The sequence below is a fragment of the Dermacentor albipictus genome, chromosome 1 (genome assembly GCF_038994185.2).
Source record: "Dermacentor albipictus isolate Rhodes 1998 colony chromosome 1, USDA_Dalb.pri_finalv2, whole genome shotgun sequence".
Lineage (NCBI taxonomy): Eukaryota > Metazoa > Arthropoda > Arachnida > Ixodida > Ixodidae > Dermacentor > Dermacentor albipictus.
Genome location: NC_091821.1, coordinates 433,214,709 through 433,240,988, shown reverse-complemented (window position 1 = coordinate 433,240,988; position 26,280 = coordinate 433,214,709). Strand labels below are relative to the sequence as shown.

Below are 26,280 nucleotides of genomic sequence, written 5' to 3'. Positions count from 1 at the left end.
CTTCTTCGCCAGCCAGGCTCTCCCACTGCTTTACTCGCCCGCCTGGCAGCTAGCAGCGGCAGTCTTCAAACCAAGTTTAACTAACGGGGCCCCCCCTCAGCGCTGAAGGGTGCGCTCAAGAACACGCGCCTCACGAAGGGCTAAAACGAGAACCAAGATCATTGCGCGTATACAAAAGTTCGAGCTCCAGAGGAGGCCGGGGGCCGCGTGAGCTTGATGCGCTCTTCGGTCGGCAAGTGTGCCTGCATACCCGCAGAGGGCGGCTTGCCTCAAGTGGGCATTCCTCCCCCACCCTCCCTCCCCCTATATCCCGTTCCCTCCCCTCTTATAACTCGGGGAGGCCGGCGGCCTCGAGGGACTGTTTGCGGCAAACTTCCGCCGTTCGCTTCTTTTGCGCTTTCTGCTCGCTTTTCACGAGCATTATTGCCGGGCTGCGGCGGTTCAGTCCTCCCCGCGGGACGACCTCCGTCAGCCTTTCCTCTCCTCGTCGTCTTCTCTTCATCGTCGTCGTCATCATCATCACCGTCTTACTCCTGCCTCCCCCGGGGCTTGGAATAGAGACGGATCTTGCGTAGTGGGCGTGCGAGCACCCGATCGCCGTTGTTTGTCGGTGTCCGTTCCGCCAGCGAGGAAACGCGCCCCTCCCCCCCTCCCCCCGTTTGCCTATGGCGTATAGGGGTACGGGCCGCGAGTCTGACGGCGCTGTGCAACCGGTGCTCTTCACGCGCCGCGCGCATTGAGCGGGCCCGACGCAGAGAGGGGGCGCACGTCGTGCTCCGCCGTCTTCGGTGGCGGTGGTGTGTTGTCGCGTTCGTTCGGTGCTCGACTTTCGTTTCTTCGTTTGTTTGTTCGTCCCGACAGTGCCGGTATAACATGCCGGTGGAAATGCGCGCGAACGTGGTCGACGACGACGTGACTGCCGCTGCTTCGGAGTGCTCGTCGCCATTTTCGTCGTCGTCGTCCCCCGTGGTGCTGCTCAAGTACTCGTGCCTCTGGGATTACAAGCTGTCGGGACGCTGCTTCTCGTGGCACGCGGGCGACACGCGCCACGTGGCCGGAAGGAAGAGCTTCCCTTTCCTCACCATGGTGAGAGTGACGTCGGCGACCAGAAGTTCTCTTCCGCGTGCAGCGCGCCCTGTTTCTGTTTTCTTCTCTCGTGTACGACCCGCCTCGTTTCGTCGTCGTGTGCGTATACATCGACGGCTTGTCGTTACACGCGTGTAGAACTGCTTCCCCCTCGGCCGCTGTGTGATAGCTTAACGGTAGTAGCGGCGCGGTCGCCTTCAACGCGGGCGCGCTGGTGTAGCCTGCCTGGCGGCGTGATTGCGAACGGGTGCCGCCGCCTCTGTCACATCCATCACGCGCCGACACATGGTCACCTGTCAGGTGCGGTTGGTAGGCATAGAACAGCGCGGGCCGCTCGGCCTTGGCGCCTCGGTCGGGCGTGTCTGGTATACATGTGTTTGTAGAGTGAACCTATAACGATGGCGTGGATGGTGTTTGATGGCTAGGGTTCTGGACGAAAGTAGATTTGTTCACGTCGACTTGTGCATCAAGGTGCAACTGCGTAAGAACAGGGTCGAAATGATGTCTGTCCGACCCCCCCCCCCCCATAAAAAAAAAAGAATGATTTTTCACAAAATCGAAGTAGTTAGCAGCTATTTCGGATATACCCAAAGTTGGCGCGATCGTGGTGCCGGTATTTTCGAGTATATGTGCTTCAGCTGCGCTTACACTTACAGGTATCATTCTTGCAGCCGGTTGCTACACTTGTACCGCCTCATTTTGGACAGCTTGCAATGTGTCTGCTGTGTCAGTCACTCTCCAATCTGTGTGGCTCGACAGTTGAACACGTACGAGCTCTCTTGCGCAGAACAAAAGTCAGCGCCACTGAATGGAGCGAATTACTCTCCCCAGATGAGAATTGGGCTTGCTTGTGCTCATTCCATGATTGAGCGACCCTGAGTAAGATGTGGCAGGACCAGAACAAGAACGTTAGACACGACTCGCGTCGTTATTTTTTTATCCTGCGTAGATTTTTATAGCGCTTGTCATGGTACCTCAATTGTGATTTACTTGCGCGAGGAGTTAATTTATTTCGTACCCTATAACGCAGCTTCGCGTGTGGCACTGCTGTAAGCCATCACCTTGTGATAGAAGCGAGCGATCTCGATCGAGTTAAGGAAACCTGGCGACGCGCTTCATCAGCAGAGCAGGGGGACCATGCGAGCTGCCTAGCTTTCAACTCCTAATTTATACACGCTTTATGACGGTATATAAAGGCGTCCTGTGCTATTTTCGTTTAGTTGACGCAGCTATATAGCGTTGTTAAACCGTGAGCTCTACATTTCAAGAAGCTCTCGAAAAAGGCTGGAACGAATTCCATGAATGGGTCTAGCGCACACCGCATGTATTCTAATTGAGCCGTCGTCACATCAAGTGGAACCGAATGCGATTTGGTGTCCTTCCGTATGCGCAAATTGCCTCCTCTTGTTCGCACCGCAGTGGATTGCGCTTTAGCAATCGAGTTGTTCGACCCCGCTGCAGCGATAACACTTGTTCGATACCTTTCTTTCTGCTGTGTAGTTGGCGTGCTCAGCGCTTTTGCGTCCCGTTCTTTAGTTCTTTCCTCACGCCGACATGCACGATCGATTATCGCGTGCGCCCTCCGCTATTTCCGCCACATTTAACAGCGCCTGCAGCCATTCGCGTTGTCGTGTGTATATAATTGCACATACGTCCCATATGCACAGTAATCAAAGCCGCTTGCTACTAAACATGATTCTTGAGTCTGTAGCGCTTTTGCACAACCGTACGCATTCAATCCCCGCTTACTGTTGTCCCAGAAGTTCTTGACCTTGAAACCATGGACCAGCATTCTATACTCGGCTTTGTTTCGTACCGGGGCGTATAACCCGTTTATCGCAATTAGGTATATTGCGTGCATTGCGTACAAAAAAAAAAAAAAAACGCCCGCGCGCATTTTATCGTATATATATATATCTCCTCGCACAATCGCTATCTATAGAGATCCTCCCCTTCTGTGTGTCGGTGCTCCACGCACCCGATCGTGTGGCAGTAGCTGCCTCTCGTTTCCGCATGCATACATTGACCTCGAGCAGCGCACGAGCGCTCCCGTATATCGAGAACAGGTGTTACACGTTCAAAGGGCAACCCGATCACGCGTGCATAGTTTTCCGATGTGTACGCGTGCGCTCGCACGGCTGCAGGCGCGGGATAACGTTACCCGTTCGTTCGAGCTCCGTTGTCTCCGAGGTGTCATCGCGTACGTGCCTCTAAACACAATGTGCCCCTTTTGCCGGGGAGCCTGCAACTGTTCTCGCGAGCTTCTCGCGGAGCGAACCAACGGAACCGTCGTCGCTGCGCCGTCCCTCCGGCGCGTTTCACAAGCGCGCTCAGCGGGGATCTTGGCCTGAATACCTCGAATTGAATCCTGCCGGCTTCGCCCTGGGGGTCGGGTCGCTTGGTCCTCGTTGCCGAAAGAAATATAATAAAGATGGGGCGAGAGGTTTGCAATCGCTTCGTCCTCGGACGCGTGCTTTTGTCGAGGGTGATACGTCGGCATTGACGGTCGTACGTACGTGCGACGTGGAAGTCGGTGTGCCGATGTTCGGAGCGCCGCTCTTCGCGCTGCGGGACGAATTCGAGCGTGCAACGCGTCGAGCTGGTTATGCTCGTGACGCGCGCTTGACCCTGCTTTGAGGTAACGACCGGCTCCTTCTCGAAGACGCTGTCCGAGCGCAGCTCGTCGAATGGGCCGCGTATACATGTTCAGTGTGTGTCAGAGGAACACGCAACGATAAACTGTGGGGGCAAGTTAGTTCGGGAATCACTGGCTTGCAGCGCGTGAGAACATGACAGCTGTTCTGTAAAAGAACCGAAACCTGGGCAAGTGTGTATGCATTCATGTTGAGGCCAAAGCGCCAGACAAGGGAGTAAGTGAAGTATAGGCAAATTCTGGCGCTGCTCGCAACTATCAAACATTTGGGACAGAGCCGTGCATGCATACAACGCTGACTGGCTATATGGTGATCTGGCTATGACTAGTCATTGCGGTTTCAGAAATAAATAGGTGGTTATATTTCGTGTGCCATCGCCATTCTGTTGTTTGACTCGATTTTTCTACAGTGTATCGCACCGGCCTCATATCGGGGGCAGACATGTCAAGATCGAATTGATGCGCTAGGGGGCGAAGTTCTTAGGCCATCGCCACCTGCGCCACCTGTTGCGGCTCTGCTTCGATCGTCCCTCCATAACGCTGTGATAGCACCCTATTCAGGTAACCTTGGCCGTTCGTTACGCCTCTGCTGTCAGTGTATACGTCTCTGCCCTTATACCTTAGGTCCCAACGGCCTGCTCCTTATTGCGCAGGTGACAGGCGACAAGGTGACGCTATATACGCTAAAGGGCCAGTTTCCGCGAACTGTATGACCACGCCTGCACGCACAGGTTCCCTAATTCTCTGGAACGTAACGCACACAGGCACGCATAAGACCGGGCGACTGACGTGTGGACTTTGTAGTTTTTTAAAGGTGGCGACATTCGATTAATCTGTGTTGTTAGGTTACCTTCCTGGGACCTTGCAGCGTTTGTTTCACATAATGGGATCACTTGCACGGTCCTGACTGAAGGATCCGCATTATTCATTTTCGATTCATATTGCCCGCAAAGGACTGAAGTATAGTAGGGCCCACAAATCTCTGAGGTCATGCTCTGCTGGACACTGCTGCCAGTGCATTCTCGCTGCAGTGTTCTTTAATTCGACGTCCATAGTGACGTGAGTGACTGCACTGGATGACTCGGTAAGTCCAGTGAGAATAATTGTTCAGTAAAGTGCTCGTTATCGGGCAAGGAAGCACTCTGAGAGTGTTTGCGCTAACGGATGCTTCAGCCATTTACTTTTCCACTTCCAGTGCGGTGCCGAAACTATGCCGCATTGCGAGCGAAGTTGTATTTTTGCACAGCCGGCCCGAGAATATGCACAAGTTTTCTGTCGTTAACAGCGCAACTGTACTAAACTCTGTGTGAATGAGATATGGTATGTGCATATTGTGAGCTAAATGTGTACGCTTCATCAATTCCCATTTGGATATACTCATCATCATTCCTCGTCGCTTTCTATATAACGTGCTATATAGTTTACATTTGTAGCCATAGAGTTTTCTACAAAAACTCGCCGCGTTGACATAGCGACTATGGTGTTGCACTGCGAGATCGCGGGATCAAACACGAGATCGCGGGATGAAATCCCGGCCGCGGCGACTGCATTTAGATGGGAGCAAAATGCAAAAACGCCCCTGCACCTTGCATTGAGGGCACCTTAAAGATCCCCTGGTGGTCAAAATTAAACTGGAGTCCCTCACTAACGCATGCCTCATAATCAAATTGTGCTTTTGGCGCGTAAAACTACAGAATTCAATTTATAGTTTCCTACAATTACTAAAGGGAACTCTGGCGCTGCGATCATTCAACCGTCATAGGAATGATAGCTCCTACATGGATTTGTCTGATCTTCGTGCTTGCGGATTCAGACGTTCTTGTGGCTTCGTTCATTACGATTTATCAAGGCCTAAATTGGCCTAAATTTCAAAACGATTTATACTTTCTTTTTTTTAAATACGAAGGTATTGCACACTGCAAGCGCGCATAGTCGCTGCTATTTGCAGTGTTTCCGCTTGTCAGTGGTGTAATGGTTTCAGTAACGTCCTTCTGTGCTATAGTAGTCCGGTGCTCGAATCCTGCCGTCGGGCAATTTTAGTAACGTTTATTTCATTATTTATAGCACCGCACTCTTAAAAAAATATATCGCTTTCGATAGTCACAAAGTCTTTCAAGCCAGAAGGACGAAGTTTAGGCAAGTCCATGTATACTTACTACCCATCATTCCCATGCCCGCTGAACTGCCCTGCTTGCAGCTACCGTATAGACGCTATAGCCCCCACAGTTCCCACAGTTAATTGTATGAAGCTCTGTTTCTGTAGCGGTATTCGTTGTACAGTCGAACTCCTTTATAACGAAGTGCTTGGGGATTCCGAAATCACTCGTTATGCAGGTCACTTCGCTGTAAAGGCCGCGCACCTCATAGCTCACAATAGAACCGGGACAGAATTATTCCTTCGCTATACAGGTCACTTCGTTGTAGAGGAGTTCGTTGTAGAAGCGCTCGACTGTACAGGCAAGTATAGGGCTCGCTTCTTGTTTCGTCTTTGACTACAACGCGCCGCACATTGTGATTTAATCTGCTGCCTATAGCATCTATAGCACCATAGACGTACGAATCGCCAATCCGGGAACGGATTGGCGAATGTACTTTTCGTGGCGAACGCCACGGAAAGTACATTCCAGTGGCGTACATTCCAATGTACATTCCCATGTACTCCAATGGCGAATGTACTTTCCGTGGTGCTTGCGCATGCGCCGTGTGTATACTGCTAGGAGAACCGAGCGAGCTCGGAATTCCGCGCCGATCGCGGGCGTGCGTTGAAAACTCCTTCCTCGTCCGACGCAGCACAGCCGCTGCCGCACGCTTGCACTGGGCGTTCCCGTTCACGCTTCTTGCAGAGCAGGAAAGCCGCGGCAGCACCGCTCGGGTAATAGGAAACCCACCCGTATAGACCGTCCCTCCAGCGGTGCGTGTTGACCTTCGTCTTTCCTCTTGCCTGTTCGATCACTCGCGTTGTGGTCGTGACTCTTTCATTCTGCTCTTTTCAACTGAGTGTGGATTGTGTGTATATATATATATATATATATATATATATATATGCGCGCATACACACGTACACACACGCGCGCGCGAGGTGATCGTGCTAAGCCGTTTTTCGGGTCAGGGTGGAACGGGATTCACGTCGGTGCTGCATGTAACGGCGGCTATCCGCATACGTATTTTTCACGCTCGAACGTCGCCTGTCGTCGTTGCGTGCCGTTCGTCAGCCGTCGCCGAAAGACGCGCCGCGCTCTCTCACACTGTTGGCTCTGTAGGGGAGCAAGCATGCGTGAACATGCCGCAAGCAAATGTGCGAAGAAGGAAGCGAGGGAAGGGGAGAGAACAACGAAACGCATTTCGAAGCAGCTCGAAGCCGTCAGTAATGCAACGGGAGCTATATGGCGCTGTCAGTTTCTACTCTATACGAAGCGTCATGCTTCGTCAAGGGGACGTTGTCGAGTCTTTGTTCCGCTATCGTCTCGTAGGGAATGCACTGACGTCATAAGCTGTTCGCGCGCTTTGCTAGGGAGTGCAGTCTTTTGAAATGTTTGCTCGAATGCCAGACATTTCCTGCGCTCTGTCGCGGTGCCAACGTGCCATAAAAGCACTTTTGAACTTTTTAAGTGAGACTGGTTTAGACGATCGCCTCTAGAAGCTGTGAGACGTGTAGTCAGTGCGAAATGTGTTTGCGCAAAAACTTTTTGTGGCGAGATTACTTTTTGTATGGACATGATTACTCTTAGTGTATTGCGTCTCCAGTGGCGCATCCGCATATTGGACAACGTGTATGTAGTATCTCATTGTACCATATCATAATCACCCGCCACCTGCATTTCCCTGTATTTCCCACTTCCCCTTTCCCCAGTGAGGAGTAGCAGGCTAGAGACACGCTCTCCAGGCCGACCTCTCCTCCTTTCTCTTCATTAAAATCTACTCCTCCTCCTCTGTCGCGGTATCGGCGTGTGTGCATTTGGTGCCCTTGGGTTCGCCGTGAGGAGGTCGTCGGCTGGCTGACGGCGCTTTCGATTCTGGCTGGTCGGTGGGAGATACTGCTTTGAAGCGTGTATTGGGAAAACAGCGCACGGACGTGATTAGAAGGCAGAAGAGCGCACTTACTTCGCCAACGAACAGCTGCGTTCATAAATGAGTTATGCTGTGAACGTTGAACAGTTGTTTATATTTCGTATATTTTCACTTTCTCGTGGATTTTTTGTTTTTGTTTATTAATGCTGACTGTTGATAGTTCGGTCGGTTAATGGACGGCTAACTCCTTTTTTTCTTCTATTTTCGACACCTCCGAGACATCCATCTTGTTTGTACGTGAATGCATTCGTTCGCACTCCCTCAAGTCGGGGCCACTATTGCGTTCTTAATCTTTTATTTTTTATTTTAACGTTTTTTTTTTACAGGAATCTAAAACGATCGAAATTGCTAGTCATAGCGTTGCATTGTAGATCAGAACAAAACGAGGCGGCAGGTACTTCCAGTCCCTTCTCAAGTAAAGGTCTTGCTTGGGTTAGTTGATTCATGCTTGAATGAAAAGAGCAAGGCGCTATAGACCGGGACAGAAGAGCAACACAAACGACTGGACCGGCGCCTGCGCCGGTCCTGTCGTTTGTGTTCTTTTGTCCTGGTGTATTGCGCCTAAGCTTGCTCTTTTCATTCGAGTCCCTTCTCATTTTGCCTCAGTTTACCACGCCAATTGACACATTAAGTGCCGCATTAAGCGTTTTAAATTTCTAAGCCAGCGGAACCGGCATGGTGGCGCCGAGTACAAAGTCGCGGAATCGATTCCCTGCCGCCGCGGGCACTTCCAGTGGGAGGGCAAAGAAACAAGAATAAAAAGGAAATCGTTTACAGATATTTTAACACACAGGTGTTCAAAATCAATGCGCAGCCATCCACTATACTGCGACCCTCGTCGCTTTGCTGTGGCTGTATAGAACGTGAAACTCTCATCATGTTTTGCGTAATTCTGACGTCAGCTGGGGATGCACGATTATGGTACTGCTCCTGAGTGCGTGGAGCCACATACCGTTTTAGCAGGAGTCACGCTGATTGGTGTATATTATCGTCACAACAACATATAACTTCACGAAAGTCTGTTCTTTTATTTTTTTTTTTAATGCGCCTATGCACGGTACGTTCTGGACCTAGAGGAGGCGTATCATCTATATGGTTTCGAATTAAAGCGATAAATGTTTGTGGGTTAACTGGTTTGGCGAAAAAAGCATTCAGATCATAGTAGCACGATATAGGGACGAAATGATAAATCTTGGGCCTCGCACGCGCTGTATCGATCCACGCCTGATCACAATTCAGTATACTGATCGAGTAGCATTATCGATTAGTCAATTATGGAGAAAAAGCTCTATTTCCGCGGGGTCGCGTATAAACGGCAGCGGCGAAGATTTCTTGCGCGCGAGCTTCTGCCATCGTTTTATTTCGCAGTCGAGTCGCGACCTTGAACGACTTCCTGTTAACGCGCCCGCATCGAGTGCCGTTGCCGTTATCGCTTCTCTTCGAATGGAGAACTTAAAGCGGAAGCCGGAATATAATGCATCTTAAGCAACGGAGAGCGGCCTCCCGAGAAAGTTTGCGCGAATGTGGTGCGCCACACTGAACTGGCCGCGGTGTAGAAATGTCTCTTTCGGAAACCCAGCAGTCCTAATCGCAAGCCTTTTCCCGCCTTGCTGGTGGCGTTGAATACGTGATTTCGAAACCCGTAGGCACTGGAATGCCTGCTGGTGTTGAGGACCACTTCGAAGGGTACGAGCGCGCCCTGACGCGTACTGTCTGGATCATGTCGCTCGTAGTTGCAAGATGCATGGATTTCTTGAGAAAACCCGCGTGTCTTCTTGGCGAATGGAGGGGAACCTTCCTTTAGGACGGATGCATGTGCGGATGCGTTTGCGTGTTGCGAATACGACCAGTGCCTGCTCGTGCGCGCGGGCACGGTAAAATATATATATATATATATATATATATATATATATATATATATATATATATATATATATATATATATATATATACCTTGATTATGATGCGAGAAATTATCGCCTTGACGCGATTTCTTCGTTTTCGCTTGTCCAATTTCTCCTCCGCGCTTCTGCCGTGTGTCGGCGCTTGGACGCAACTTAATTTACTGCAACCACGTCTAACGTAACGATGCGAGACAACCGTTGGGTTAACGAAGGCTTAATGCAGACACGTTAGTGTTCGCCACCATTCCTTTTTTTTATGTGACGTAAAATGGGGAAGGAAATTAAGTTGTTTTTGCTTACGTTGTTAACGACAAATGATAGCTGTAACGTGAATAGAACGCAAGACAGATGTGTGGATGTGAGAATGAATGCATTTACCCGACGTTGCACGTATAACTGACAGTAAGTGGAAGGAGTCTATTTGGGCAAGCTAAGTAATGATTAGAGACCGGATGTTTAGGCACTAAAAAAGAAACATGTTTTCTTTGGAGCTGATCTATATAACATGCGCTAATTAAAGCTGCCACTTAAGGCACGTGTCGGCACCATAAACTTTCCTTGAGGCCATGTATAGGCTCAATTAATAAGAACTTTTTCTGTGCATCTGAGTATAAAATGCAAATTTTTAAATAACACAGCTCTATAAACCCCAGTTTTGTGATACTCATTTTCTCGATAAGACGCAATGAGCCAAGTTGTGTAAGTTATAAGACTCGTCTGAAATCTAGAGTGATTAGACACCACGAGAGAAGTTGTGTTGTGAAAGCAGTGACGAAGAAGCACCGCGCCAATATTTTCGGGTTTTATGTTTTGCCTCTCTTTCTTTTTTTCTGCGAGTATATTAGTTCGTATGCAGAAAAAGCACACGCTTAAGAGCCACCGGAGTTAGTGGCACATACTTGCACTTCGGAACTTTCAATGGTCCAATTATTCCATTGCCCTCTGGAATGGCAGAATGTTCGCCGGTGAGATTAACCTTTGACAGTTCTTCGGGTAGCGAAAGCTCGTGATTTTTCGTCCCATACAGATAGAAGTTTCAGACAATTCTCAGCGACCGGATTCGTTGCGGATGTTGGCAGCATCCAATATGAGCCACACATTTCGGGTCAGAGTTTCGTCCTAGCATTGAAGTTGCTCGATGATCTCAGCTCAAAACGTGAAAGGAGCGCGAGTACGCCAAGTCACCTTCAAGTGGCATCGTCCTGTAGAGCAGTTGGAGTCCTCTCACAGCGACACTGTGGTCTGCTGAAACGCCGTTAATAACAGCATTTACACCGGCAAATTGTTTGTTTAGTGATAGGCTTCTTTTAGCCAAGCTGCCCAGTGGGTGATATCATTATAAACAAAATGAGGCCATAGGGGGCAGAACACGGAAAAAGGAATTTTTTTTTTAGGCCCGGAATATTCAATATAGGCACCAACATCGAAATAGGCCTTAATAAGCACAATAAAAGTGCTACTAAGATGCTTCTAAATCCATAGTTAGTGCTTATACACTAAATAGGGACGATAAGAATAGCACGTAAGGAAAAAAAAGGCACATTGCCCAAAGTCCCGGTCTCTATTAATGAGTGTACAGCAGGTGATCTATGAAATCTTTACCTACAGTGCGAACGAAACTGAGCGGACACTAAGGGAGGACTACAGCACACGAGCGCTGACACACGACTGGGAGTTCGTTGATAACAATTCACATATAAATTGAAAATAATAAACTTCTAGTTGTGAGTCGGCGCTTGCGTGGGATCGACCTTCCTTATTGCCCCGTCTGGTTTGTTTTCGCCGTCGGCAAAGATGCAATTGTACCAACTCGTCCAGCTAGCTACGATTCGCCCGTCAAAGCAACGCAAGGGCGGGATCAAATCCCGGCCGAGGCGACCGCATTGCGATGGGGTCGAAATCCGAAAACGCCCGTGTGCCGTGCATTGGGTGCACGTTGAAGAACCCCAGGTGGTCAGAATTAATCCGTAGTCCCTTCCCTCTCCCCTTCCACTACGGCGTGCCTGATAATAAGATCGCAGTTTTGGCTCGTAAAAGCCTAAAATTTAATTTACAGCAGCGTAATGGGTGTCATTGGAAACAAAACGCAGTTGGGGATGGTGGAAGACCACGTGGCGCGATGCGATTCGAAAAAAAATTTTCGGGTAAAGTCTGGTGTGTCAGCTGACGCGAGACTAAAGGTAGTTGGAGATACAGAAAGGCCTTCGTTCTTCAATGGATGCATGAAATATGGGTTAATGGTGGTCGTAATGCTGGCAGTGAAGACTGTAGTTGCTATCTTACACGACCTTTAAGTGCCACCGGAGCGCACTTTAAAGACCACTCGAAAATTTCATTCACGAACCTGACCGCGGAAGTTATCTGACGGCCTGGAGTCAACTTCGAATCTAAAGGAAGAACATATCTCTCGATCGTTCCTCGTTATAATTACGTGGCGCGGCGTGTTTTTCTGTTTTGATACGACCCCGCCCCCCTCGTTCACCAACATGCAAACTGACGTTACGCGTTGCAGAAGTTATGCGAGCGTATACTAGGTTACACACTTAATCCCGGCGCAGCAAACGATCACTATTAGAGCAAGGTGCAGTGCTTGCTATAGGACACCTATCAGGCCGTTTTTTTTTTTCCTTCCTTCTGCGTTCCTCTTCCTTTCTATACGCTTGAATGGTCACTTATACTTTCCCACGGCCGAAATGGCGGTCCTTGCCCTATAGCCGGCGCGCCACTTGCCAAATCATTGGCTCTATGGCCCGGCGCGGCTTGTATACACGAACGGCGTGCATACACACACGTTCGAACGCATTTCTTCCCGCTTTTTCACTTGTTCGCCGGGCACCGGCTATTCTATATATTCCTGCGCTTAGTTAGACGACGCGGACCTATCCAGTGCTGTCGACGTTGTGCAGGGTGTGGCACTTAAGCGGCGGCGAACTTCCTGGTTTCCTAATCAGCTCTTCCGCGCCGTTCTGGCTTTTCCCTCTCGTGACTTGAATAATCGTCCGGTCGTCGCGAGACGGCGAGGAAGTTAGCCACACTTGATAGCTGATACTTTCGTATTCGCCTGGCTTGCCTCGCGTAACGCCTGTTCTTCATTATTTTTTTACACTATGTAAATGCAGAACTCGATAGCTTTTGAAAGAAATATCGCAACTTTCGCATCGCGCATGCAACGTCGTCACTCATTCAGCCAGCCAGCAAGAGTACGCGAAGCTGCACTAACTATAATTGCCGTGGCTGTGCACGCGTGATTTGCATAGCCTAAAACGTGGGTGAGTTCAGCTTAACTAGAACCTGCTCTAGAGGTGTTTCTGTGTTCGTTGCTCGTACGCACACATGCGTTCTAACGTTGGAAGGATCTATTTTGACACACGGGTTCAGGAGCTGGAAACCGCTTTGCGAGCAGCTACACGGTGATTAAACTTCCCACTCGAACTGTTAGGCGTAAGCTCGTTAGTACGCTTAATTTTTGGTTATTCTTTTGTTTTCGTCTCGGCCCACGCTGGCAGTGCAGAACAATTATGTTTGGACGTGTATGTATGTGTAGGGTGTAATTCACGCCGTGCACAGGAGCTGAATACTAGTGCATGTTCCTCCTTTATCTCGTAGCTTTTGCTGTGCCTCTTAACAATTAAGTATTTTGTTCGAGTGTGTGTGTGTGCTTGTGTTTTCAACTGTTCCTTATCCCCCCCCCCCCCACCCACTTTGTGCGTCAGTGTGTTCCATCAGTCACTTATATTGCTGTTAGATGTTGATCGCTTCACTAATTAACGCCACTCTACTCCGCTGTATACCGCAGGTCCGGCACCAGTTGGTGGAACCCCTGGACTACGAGCAGTTCGTGTCCAAGAACAAAACCATCCTGCACAATGACCCCCAGCGGGAGATGCTCTTCTTTCCTCCGGACGACATCTCGGTGAGGAGCGATACGTCTCGCAGATGCATGGGAATGCCGATGCACATATACACAGGCATCGAAAGTGCCTGACCTTGGCGTAAAGGGTGGTCGGACATGTACATGAAAGGGAGCACCCCATCCACAATCAAACAACGATTGCGGTAGGAGTGCGAGTTCAGACACCGCGTCGCTTTTACGTGCAAAATAAACTTCCACTGCTGAAGAACCTTCCCCTCTGCGCTCGCGTGACGTCGTACCGATGCGGAGAATTCGATAACTTCCGGTGTGCAACGCACATGAGGTGTTCCTTTTCGTATTAGTCGTCACTGTATTTCGTATTAGACATCACTGGCAGTCACTATGTGCGCAGTGCTGCAGTAGCCCGATGTCTATGCTGCTCACGTTGAATGTTAATGAGATCCAGAAATAGCGACTGCATTTCTTGCATGGTTCGTGTAACGCTGTTCGCAAGCTACTTACGACTCGAACTTCTTCACGGGACAACGCGTATACGTGCACGCAAGAATGGCACGCCGCACTTTTCGTTTCTTTCTTTCTTTCTTTCTTTCTTTCTTTCTTTCTTTCTTTCTTTCTTTCTTTCTTTCTTTCTTTCTTTCTTTCTTTCTTTCTTTGTTTGTTTGTTTGTTTGTTTGTTTCTTAATCTCTGCTGGGAGTAAATGCTTACTGTTCAATACGTTCTTTTGTCATTCTTTTGCCAACCTCAGGAATTCCAACCTAAAATATACAGCCTCTATTTTAAATCATTGTTTTAAACTTACAATTATGCATAATTATTAGACATGTCCTGGCGCTCTTTGGCCTCAGATGACCTTGCGCGGTTGAAATGTAATAATCATCGTTCCAACCTAAACAACAGTGCCCATTAAAGGAAGTCTAAGAACCGCATTGGCTGTGCGATTCCAAATCGTGCGGTTAGGAGAGAGCGGCACTTTCTTTCACGACGAGCAGACACAGCCGTAAAGTGCGCATTGCTCAGCCTGTCGCTATGTGTAGGCATCCAGGATACAACATGGCGTTGCGCCATCTATCATACTGAGTGCGCTTTTTGGGCGACCAACACTTCACAGTGTTTCTACTATGACATCCATTTGAAACGCAGCTACTGAGGTTTACCGATTGAAGACAGCATTATTTAATACGGTTTTTTTTCTTTCTTTTTCTTTTTTTTCCCCGCCGTGGTAGGCGTTGCGCTGCTAAGAACCCCGAGGGCGCGGGATCAAATCCAGGCCACGGCGGCCGTACTTCGCGATAGGTGCGAAATGCAAAAAAAAAAAAAAAAACGCCCGCCTATATATCGTGCATTGGGTGCACGTTAAAGGACCCCAGATGGTCAAAATTAATCCGTAGTCTCCCCCCCCCCTTCCGCACCAACTATCCCCCACTACGGCGTGCCTCATAGTCGTGCATATCGTGGTTCTGGCACGTGAAACCCCGAAAATTCTTTTAACGTTTCTTTTAAAGATGTTTTTATGACTCTTTTGTTGGAGGCTTCGCATTCTCGAAGGGAAAAGCCTTCACAAATCTTATAACGTAATCTGTAGCCCTATCTATGCATTCAAATCGAAGAGACATGCATTCTGAATTTAAAACCATACACTCTGAGAGGCACTGCAGACATTCAACTGTGGGCTTTGATGGAAGCATCGCATGCTTGAAAGAAGGGGGAAGAATACATTAAAGAACCTTTATCTAACCTAGCCCAACGTGTACTTTTGAAGTAGAGGTATTCTTAATATTGTAGTGTACACTTTGAGGGGCACTGTTGTTTCACTAATGTGCCCATCTCTCGCGTGGCGCTGTTTGTTTACGCATACGCATAAATCTTGCGTGTAAACAGGACGTGCGTCGCCATCACGCCCGCTTCATCGCGCGCTTAAGGGAGCGATTATCGCCACGGCGCCTGCGTAGCCCGATTAGCGAAACTGTGTCGTCCAGTGCCGTAATCGTTTAAGCGCAGTTTCCCGTCTGAAGCTCGTCGATTAAGCGGACGACTTGGCCGAATAGGTTTCCCCATTCAGCAGAATGCAAGAAGCGTCTCGTGCGACGTTTTAAATATTTGGGGCACCGTGCATTTTAGACGGAGAGAATTGCGCGCCACTTCCGATCAGCGAGATTAGATTCGAGAATCAAAAATGCATTAGGTGCATCGATTTCTTTTTCATTCTTTCCGGGACGCTGTGAAGCCTGGTTTTAAAGTTGGCGGCTGTGCTTGCGTCGTGTGGTACCGTGTAGCGATTAGTGAAAATAATAACAAATAAAAAAGAATAGAAGAGTCCGTTCGTTGACCTAAGCGCCTTGCTCACGTACGCGTCTCTTTGCGCCTAATCGGCCGTAGCCAATAGCGTGTAATTGACCCACATTTTCCTCTCCTTTTTTTTTCTTTCTGTATAACGTGGGTTAATAGCTGCATCTATACGCGCTCCTTTTCGAGAAAACAGGCTTCTTCTGCTTCACAGGCTTTTGTCTGCTTCGCGGAGTCGGACGAACGTTATGCGTGTACGTGTGCATGTATACAGTGTGAGATACTCGAGCTCTGCCTATGATGCCCACGCTGTGCGGGTCATTTTTTGTTTTCTTCTTTAGATAACCGAGAATGGATGGGCAGTGTGGCTGTCTTATCCTGCAACCCTTTGTCTTCGATGAGCAGAACGTGCTCGCAAACTTTTTTTTTTCTAGCACGAACTCGTCTAACAGTGTACTACGTGATAGCATTGTTTTTTCGAGCGCTCCTCGGTCAGTTCTCTCGATCCCTTCGAACGCCGTCCGCACGTCCAAAGGGAGTCGGCCGGCTGCTTCTCTCGTGTGTTTTTAGGTGCTGCCTCTTTGCGAAGTGCAAAGAACGAAGTCTGGTATCGTCGTTCTTGCCGAGTTCAACGACACCCCTGAGTTCGATGTTCGAACGAGTCTACGGTTTTCTTTGTTTTCTTCCTTGCGCTTTCCGTTTGTTTACCCATTTTTTTAACACTGTATGCTGCGCTCTTGTCCTGCAGCGATTGTGTAGCCAGCCAGAACGCACACGGGAGAGCTGTTATTGCGCGCTATCTATCCAGTAGCGTAGGAGAAGCGGCGGCAGTCTATACGGCCGGAGCGAGGAACCAGTTTCGTGGGAGTTCGCATGTATAAACGACACACGTACATACTGTACATGTCTGCGTTTTTTTATTTATTTTTCTTCTTGCTTTATTTCTGGTTCTTTCTTTGTTAACAACCTGCTAGCATCGAGGCTGATCTGATTCATTGGTTTATTCCAGACAGATTGTTATGGCCGATGGGAAAGGGCCATTGTTGTTATCCCTGCGTGCTCTTGGCCGGTCTCCTGCTGACGTTTTATTCTTTTTTTTTTTACTATCTTCGTCCCATATTCATCGTGCGTCGCTCCTTCTTTAGGATGCCGGCCGCGTCGTGAGAGCTCTGGTCGTTCTTAATTGACGTCGTATACCGTACGGTTCCACCATGCTGTCGCAAACTGCGAGCGCGCGCGAGTGCTATAGGGAAACTAGGTTTACTGCGTTCCCAATTTGCGTCTGCACGAAAGGAGTGCCTTTTATTACGCATTGTCACGTGCTAGCAAGATGCTAACAGACGTGTGGACGAAGACCATTAACTGGACGAAGCTATTGAAAAGATTTGCAGGGTGGTGGCTCGGAGTCCGACAAGAGTAGTTAAGCTCCGTTTTGTATTACGACGTAATACAAAACTGAGCTAAACTAGGAGTCTGCTCGTCGGACGCACTCCCTACTCCGAGCCACCACCCCGCAAATCTGTTCCATAGCTTCATCCATTTAATGGTCTTCGTCCACACATGGTGGCGGCTCGGATACGGGAGTGCGTCGGACGAGCAGGCTCCGACAAGGATAGTTAAGCTCCGTTTTGTATTACGACGTAATACAAAACTGAGCTAAACTAGGAGTCTGCTCGTCGGACGCACTCCCTACTCCGAGCCACCACCCCGCAAATCTGTTCCATAGCTTCATCCATTTAATGGTCTTCGTCCACACATGGTGGCGGCTCGGATACGGGAGTGCGTCGGACGAGCAGGCTCCGACAAGGATAGTTAAGCTCCGTTTTGTATTACGACGTAATACAAAACTGAGCTAAACTAGGAGTCTGCTCGTCGGACGCACTCCCTACTCCGAGCCACCACCCCGCAAATCTGTTCCATAGCTTCATCCATTTAATGGTCTTCGTCCACACATGGTGGCGGCTCGGGTACGGGAGTGCGTCGGACGAGCAGGCTCCGACAAGGATAGTTAAGCTCCGTTTTGTATTACGACGTAATACAAAACTGAGCTAAACTAGGAGTCTGCTCGTCGGACGCACTCCCTACTCCGAGCCACCACCCCGCAAATCTGTTCCATAGCTTCATCCATTTAATGGTCTTCGTCCACACATGGTGGCGGCTCGGATACGGGAGTGCGTCGGACGAGCAGGCTCCGACAAGGATAGTTAAGCTCAGTTTTGTATTACGACGTAATACAAAACTGAGCTAAACTAGGAGTCTGCTCGTCGGACGCACTCCCTACTCCGAGCCACCACCCCGCAAATCTGTTCCATAGCTTCATCCATTTAATGGTCTTCGTCCACACATGGTGGCGGCTCGGGTACGGGAGTGCGTCGGACGAGCAGGCTCCGACAAGGATAGTTAAGCTCCGTTTTGTATTACGACGTAATACAAAACTGAGCTAAACTAGGAGCCTGCTCGTCGGACGCACTCCCTACTCCGAGCCATCACCCCGCAAATCTGTTCCATAGCTTCATCCAATTAATGGTCTTCGTCCACACATGGTGGCGGCTCGGATACGGGAGTGCGTCGGACGAGCAGGCTCCGACAAGGATAGTTAAGCTCAGTTTTGTATTACGACGTAATACAAAACTGAGCTAAACTAGGATTCTGCTCGTCGGACGCACTCCCTACTCCGAGCCGCCACCCCGCTTAAGCGCTGTCCGCGAATCTGCATGAGTGTATACGTGCTTTACCGGAGGCGTATACAGATGGGAGCAGCAGCGCTGGTGGAAGTATCTCGTGACGCTGCGTTCAGCCCCTCTGAGTGCTCTGTCACTGACACTGTCACCGATATTGTCACTGACGCGTCACTATTGCGCAGATAAGTAGAATAGAGGTGTTCGGTGCAATTACTATAGAACAGCGTGTCAAAATGTGTCCATCGGTGCCGTTATTTCATATCTGGCGTCTCGGCAGGACATCGGGGTAATTCAAGGAAAACTGGGCCGGTGCTGTAGCTATTGTGGGGAATGCCAGGAAGCGGGGGCTTCGGATCTTTATTGGAGAGCCGCGCAGGAAAGCGTGAAGGCGCGCGCCCGGCGGATAGCATTTCGTCTTGTCACAACGGTTGAGTGGCTACTAACCTTCGAGTGATTGAAGATTAGCTTTTAGTATACGGTTACGTATAACCTATACTGTTAATAGAAGTAGACGCTGCAGTGTGGCGCGGTATGCATTGGCCACCACCGTGTCGTGCTATTCTTTGACGGTCGGCAGTCGCAGTGCGCGACAAACGGCGTAGAGAGAGAGAGAGAGAGAGAGAGAGAGAGAGAGAGAGAGGTGCCCTGCTTGCAGTTCGACTCGTAGTCAGCGTAAGTGCGAGGTGCGAAAACATTAGCGGTGTTTAATATTGTATTGTTAGCGGTAAGAGGGAAAATAGCGGAATTCCAGATCAAGCTACAGAACAGGTATTCAGCTTTAACTCAGGAAGAGGACCTTAGTGTTGAAGCAATGAACGACAATCTTGTGGGCATCATTAAGGAGTGTGCAATGGAAGTCGGTGGTAACTCCGTTAGGCAGGATACCAGCAAACTATCGCAGGAGACGAAAGATCTGATCAAGAAACGCCAATGTATGAAAGCATCTAATCCTACAGCTAGAATAGAACTGGCAGAACTTTCGAAGTTAATCAACAAGCGCAAGACAGCTGACATAAGGAAGTATAATATGGATAGAATTGAACATGCTCTCAGGAACGGAGGAAGCCTAAAAACAGTGAAGAAGAAACTAGGAATCGGCAAGAATCAGATGTATGCGTTAAGAGACAAAGCCGGCAATATCAATACTAATATGGATGAGATAGTTCAAGTGGCTGAGGAGTTCTATAGAGATTTATACAGTACCAGTGGCACACACGACGATAATGGAAGAGAAAATAGTCTAGAGGAATTCGAAATCCCGAAGGTAACGCCGGAAGAAGTAAAGAAAGCCTTAGGAGATATGCAAAGGGGGAAGGCAGCTGGGGAGGATCAGGTAACAGCAGATTTATTGAAAGATGGTGGACAGATTGTTCTAGAGAAACTGGCCACCCTGTATACGCAATGCCTCATGACCTCAAGCATACCGGAATCTTGGAAGAACGCTAACATAATCCTAATTCATAAGAAAGGGGACGCCAAAGACTTGAAAAGTTATAGACCGATCAACTTACTGTCCGTTGCCTACAAAGTATTTACTAAGGTAATTGCAAATAGAATCAGGAACACCTTAGACTTCTGTCAACCAAAAGACCAGGCAGGATTCCGTAAAGGCTACTCAACAATAGACCATATTCACACTATCAATCAAGTGATAGAGAAATGTGCAGAATATAACCAACCCTTATATATAGCTTTCATTGATTACGAGAAAGCGTTTGATTCAGTCGGAACCTCAGCAGTCATGGAGGCATTACGGAATCAGTGTGTAGATGAGCCATATGTAAAAATACTGGAAGATATCTATAGCGGCTCCACAGCCACCGTAGTCCTCCATAAAGCAAGCAACAAAATCCCAATAAAGAAAGGCGTCAGGCAGGGAGATACGATATCTCCAATGCTATTCACAGCGTGTTTACAGGAGGTATTCAGAGACCTGGATTGGGAAGAATTGGGGATAAAAGTTAGTGGAGAATACCTTAGTAACTTGCGATTCGCTGATGATATTGCCTTGCTTAGTAACTCAGGGGACCAATTGCAATGCATGCTCGCTGACCTGGAGAGGCAAAGCAGAAGAGTGGGTCTAAAAATTAATCTGCAGAAAACTAAAGTAATGCTTAACAGTCTCGGGAGAGAACAGCAATTTACAATAGGCAGCGAGGCACTGGAAGTCGTAAGGGAATACATCTACTTAGGGCAGGTAGTGACGGCGGATCCGGATCATGAGACGGAAATCATCAGAAGAATAAGAATGGGCGGGGGTGCGTTTGGCAGGCATTCTCAAATCATGAACAGCAGGTTGCCATTATCCCTCAAGAGAAAAGTATATAATAGCTGTGTCTTACCAGTACTCACCTACGGGGCAGAAACCTGGAGGCTTACGAAAAGGGTTCTACTCAAATTGAGGACGACACAACGAGCTATGGAAAGAAGAATGATAGGTGTAACGTTAAGGGATAAGAAAAGAGCAGATTGGGTATGGGAACAAACGCGAGTTAATGACATCTTAGTTGAAATCAAGAAAAAGAAATGGGCATGGGCAGGACATGTAATGAGGAGGGAAAATAACCGATGGTCATTAAGGGTTACGGGCTGGATCCCAAGGGAAGGGAAGCGTAGCAGGGGGCGGCAGAAAGTTAGGTGGGCGGATGAGATTAAGAAGTTTGCAGGGACGGCATGGCCACAATTAGTACATGACCGGGGTTGTTGGAGAAGCATGGGAGGGGCCTGTGCCCTGCAGTGGGCGCAACCAGGCTGATGATGATGATGATGATGATGATGATGATGATGATGATGAATATTGTATATTGTTTAATGGCGTATCGAGCAGGTATGAAACTCGGCTCGGGTTTGCGAGTGCACAGAGCCGGCCATGGTAGTGTAGACAGCGAATATCAAAGTAGAGATGGGGATAGATAGCCCAAGCCTACACACGCCTACCGCACGCAAGGACTAGGAGCCGAGTAATCGAGCAATATAATTGCGAACGCAAACTACAAGCGCCAACTACTGAAGTTGGTGTAGGGTTAACGTCCCGGGCTCCGCACGAACACCGCACTCAAATCTGAAAAAGCTAAATTTACTGTGTAATAGAGGTCGCGTGATTGCCTTCATTTATGATATATTGCCCTGACCCCGCGGTATCGCATAGAATTCGGTAATGTGTATATTCCCTGTTACATGTGTACAAGAGCATATTAAATATGCACACAGTTCCGCATGTAACTAACATGTAGGGAACTCCATTTCCGGTACGCTCTTGCTTTCAGGGTCGCATATACCTTCATCGGAGTGTGGTACGCGTGTATGCCTCCGGCCCTTTCATTAAAGGAGGGCGCTGAGGTCGCCAGTCTGTAAAGCTCCTGGATCTCCCCACGGGATTTACGCCTGCCGGAACAAGCGCACCTGTAGCGTTCGCGTGCTGCCCTCATCTCGCCCATCGCAAACACAAGTGACACGGGGGCGTGTGACGGCCACTCGACTTGCCCGATCGACGTAAACTTTCCCTCTTCGCGATCGAGGCAGCGGCGCGGCACACGCATCGAAAACAGATCGAGATCCGATTTAGTGCCACAGTTTCGGCGCGCTTGGAGTCGCTTGAGGAAAACGGCGCGATTTCGCGCAACAACACACAAACAGACAAAAAAAAAAGAGCAGACAGAGAGGCCGGTCGTGGCTTCTCACACGCGTCTGCTTGCGCTACGACACATAAAAAAAAAATATCAAAGAAGCAAAATTACGCCGATCGCAGAGATTCGGGAGCACGCGCACCGCAGCAACCCCGGGGCGTCGTCCTCGACGCCCGTCAGCCCGAGCGGGTCACCGATCCTGGAATGGGTCAATCCATGCCTGTGGGGTCCCGCGTGGCCGACATTCGGACACGCCGTGACTGCGCTCGTATAGGCGAGAGGGCGTGACGCCCGGCCAAATTGCCCCGGCTCCGCGATCCGAGACGTCCCTAAAACCCAAAGAAAACAAGGGGGGTGCGGCGATAAAAAAAAAAAAAAAAGATTATGCCTGGTAGCCGCCGGGTCAGTTCTCGACGATAGAGTTATTCATTGTTGCAGGGCGCAGCGCTGGGAATCGGAAAGGGTTCGTCGGGAGATTGTCTCTCTGCCCGTGGCCTCGCGAGCGTAATGGTAGTGGACGGAGTGAGCCTATATATGCGTATAGCGACGCGAAGAGAGAAAGAGGAAAGAAAAAAACAAAGAGGAAAGAAAAAAACAACAGGAGCTATTAGTCTGACTTTTACCTTGCTATCAATACACTGCCTAAGCGCAGTGTAATGATAGCAAGGAAGTAGGAATGAAGCAACGAAGTCCATTATACTTTCTCTGGCGTGTTTGTTGGTTTTTAGTGTTCTGTCGAAATGCGAGCACATCGGTACGTTTGCGCAAATTATAGGCTGTCGATGGCGGATCGCCCTTCTCCGCGTGGATGTGTCCGGGGTCACTCGAGGTCATTACCAGAACTCTAGAGCGCGAGTTAAGAGTGCGACATTCGCTGTCGCATCGTGCATGTGTAGCTATATACGCCAAGCATTCCTACAAGGGAGGCACACGCTTATTTGGCACCCCTGATTGAGCCTTTCGCTGACTCGAATTTGCTGCTTTATTTTGCCGTAGATTACTGGCATGCTCAGACTGCCGAATTATTCCATCTTTCCGCACCAAGCGGTGAAACGGTAGGGCTTTGATACAGACCTGCGTATGGTGCTTCGAAGGATTTCTGCGTTAGTTCGAAGTAGTTCGAAGTCGGTAGACCGTGGTCTCTCATTGGAAGTGCTTGCGCTTTGACCAGGTAAGGTGTGCGATTTAAAAAAAAAAGGTGCAAAGAAAAAGAAGCTCAAATGACTCTGCTGGTTAGCGTCGGAGGAAAGGAGCAGTTGTGGACTTACTTGAGTAACTAGGAAAATTAGTTAATTCTCGTTTGCATAAAAAGATTGGTGCGTGTGCAATTGTTCGTTGCCATGGGAGCGTTTCGGAATAGAAGTGTGGGTTTATCTTCTCGTGCGGTATCTCGGCGCACGCCACAGCGCACATGACATCTCACTGGGTGAAAAGTTGAAGGATTGCTCCCGCATAGTTTTTGAAGTTGTGGAAACTCAGCCAAACGCTTCTCGCACGTATAAGGATCGCATTTATCAGGTGTGACGGTTTGGAATGACGTCATAACGCATGGCAAACTTTGCTTGCGTGTTGTAGCAGTACAGTTCGCCTAGCCATGCTTTGGGCCATACGCGTTGCGAGGAGCTCTGGTGTTCGAGCGCGTCGGTGCCGTCAGGTGAAAGGCTGGACGTCAAGATGAGCGGTGAATTTCCTGACTTGAAATCGCAGCATGTGCTACTGAAACCTGCATCCTCTGCCCGCTAGTCTGTGTGTTACGGCGCTGTATTTCGCACGCAAAGTTTCAGCGCCCGTTGCCCGTATGGTTTCGGTTTTCGCCTCGCGCGTTTGCTATCGCCATCTTATCGCCATCTTATCGCCATCCTATCGCCATCTTATCACCATCGCATTCGTGGCGCTCCGCGGCGCGCGGCCGCGTGCGTTTGTCGGCGCCAGACGACGTGCCCGCATTATATGTGTTTCCGAATTATTGAATGCCTAATTAGGGAACGTCAGGAAAGGATAACAGGGGAAGTATTATGTAGGGAATATTTCCCCCAATTCTATTCACGTGTTATCATCCGTCATAGCGGATGCGCGGCTTCGTGCGAGCCACTGAGGCAGGGGAAAAAAAGAGAGTGGGAAAGTAAAAGAATCGTTACATATTACGTGTTCAAGAAGGTTTTGCTGGTTTCGCTTCTCTACCATAGTGACACCTGCTACAGCTGGCAGGAAATGCTATGGTGGGACATGCAGCCTATGCAGGCAATACCTGCAAAAACTTATGTAGAAAGTGAATAGACATTCTACAGAGTATCCAAACATTTTTGTCTGTTTTGTGTGTTTTGGCCTGTCCACAGTGGGCTACATTGTAAAGAATCTCTTTTGGTTGGAATATGTCTTTCGGGCAATAATAGCGTCTACAGCCCTTCATCCAGAGCGCTTAGTGTTCCTTTTACAAGAGCATCGAGAGGTCAGAAGTCCCAACCATAGATAGGGTTTTATACGTTTAAAGGCTGAGCACAAGAGATAACTGACACTCGGATCATTCAGTCACTGTGGGGATGATTCGAAGTGCTGACATTGAATTGAAATTGGTTGCCTCAAGGCGCAGTGTTGCTGACTCAACTGTCTGGTTTTCTTTCCTACTGATCTTTCTTTCTTTTTGCATTATTTTGTCATTAGGGTTGATCTGCGGTAATATTTTATGTTGTTACTGCTGTCGTATTATTTGCCATTGTTTTGCTTTAGTCTTTGTGTTCTATCATCTTGTTCTTTCTTTCCTCTTTCCTATCATTCTTATCGTCCATTTTTTTTTTATCCTGTCTTTCATAAAGAGAGTAGGCAGGCATTGTGCCCTTTCTGGTGGTAGTTGGCAGTCTGCATGTTATTTCCCTCTGTGTGTGTGTGTTTTCAAACTGAATAATAATAATAATAATAATAATAATAATAATAATAATAATAATAATAATAATAATAATAATAATAATAATAATAATTGCTCTCGATTTTCTTGTACATTGGTGGTTTTTCCTTGGTAGTTTGACCTGAATGTTTCTTTACTTGTAAATGTGAGTTCACTCAACAATCCCCAAGTGATGCAGCCGGACTACCATCCATAAATTGTCGTGCGAACGGTCAAGTAGCATTTTGGAGAAACTAACACGCAGTGTAATATTTGAGTGCGCTTTACTGTGTGTTTGAGATCTTCAGTGACGAATTTTGTTCAAGTATAATAAAACTTTTTCGCAATGTATTGCGATGGTTCTATTGCTGGAAACAGAATTTGAAAGTGAAACCAAGCCAAACCAAGCATTGCATTCTAAGCAGTCATCGGCCACGCTGATTGCTCTCCCAGTGCTTCTTCCCACGACATGCTTCCCATAATTTGCATACCAGTTGAAACAGTATACAGAAACCAACATAGGCACTGGTGCTATACAGGGTGTTTCACGTAACTTGAACCAAAGATTTTAAAAAAGTGGTTAGCCGCAGCTGAATGAAACCAAAGGCACATGGTTTGCTGTTGTGTGGCGCTCCTTAGAGTATTTTTTATATTCCGCTTAATTAGTTAATTAAGTAAGACAAATTATGCAATATATTAATATTCATTTTAAGGCCAAGTGCATTTCGTTGCATGGTATAGGGGGTTGAGAAACCACCAGTCCAATTTATTGGGGGCAAGGTAAAGGCTGCGTGGCGATATTTTTCTATGTTTAACGTAAACCAGCGAAATATGAAATGAAACCACTTGACTGTGCTCGTGTGCTGTCGTATTGCAGCGCCATCAACCGTGCCTTGAGCATATCGCTTATCAGGGACGACGGCGCTTCCTTTCTGCGTGCCACCGCCAAGGATGCTGACACGTTGTGAAGCCGATGCCTAGAGCCGCGGCCACTCACTTTACCATGGTCCGCTCGCACGGTTGTTTCGTACGAAGCGCGGTTGAGAGCGCCACAATACGATAGTGCACAAGCGCAGTCACATAGTCTTATTTCATATTTCACGGGCTTTCTTTTAATGCCGAAAAAAGTTCACCACGCAGCACGCACGTTGCCACAAAAAATTGGATCGGTCGTTCATGAATCCCCTCTATGACGAAACGAAACGCACTTGGCCTGAAAGTGA

General features: G+C 48.5%; 1 protein-coding gene across 6 annotated transcripts in view; it reads left to right on the top strand.

Annotated features, from left to right (window-relative positions):
- Ziz (dedicator of cytokinesis protein Ziz) overlaps positions 1-26,280 on the top strand; it is a 200,005-nt gene that overhangs the window by 58,385 nt on the left and 115,340 nt on the right. For 3 of the 6 annotated variants that reach the window (XM_065440166.2, XM_065440158.2, XM_065440149.2), the window contains exons 1-2: positions 787-1,086; positions 13,508-13,624. In XM_065440166.2, coding sequence (XP_065296238.1) covers positions 874-1,086; positions 13,508-13,624 — 330 coding nt within the window. In that variant the 5' untranslated portion in view covers positions 787-873. Of the gene's footprint in view, positions 1-786; positions 1,087-13,507; positions 13,625-26,280 lie in introns of those variants that run through there. The other 3 variants (XM_065440172.2, XM_065440187.1, XM_065440179.2) reach the window with 1 other exon arrangement.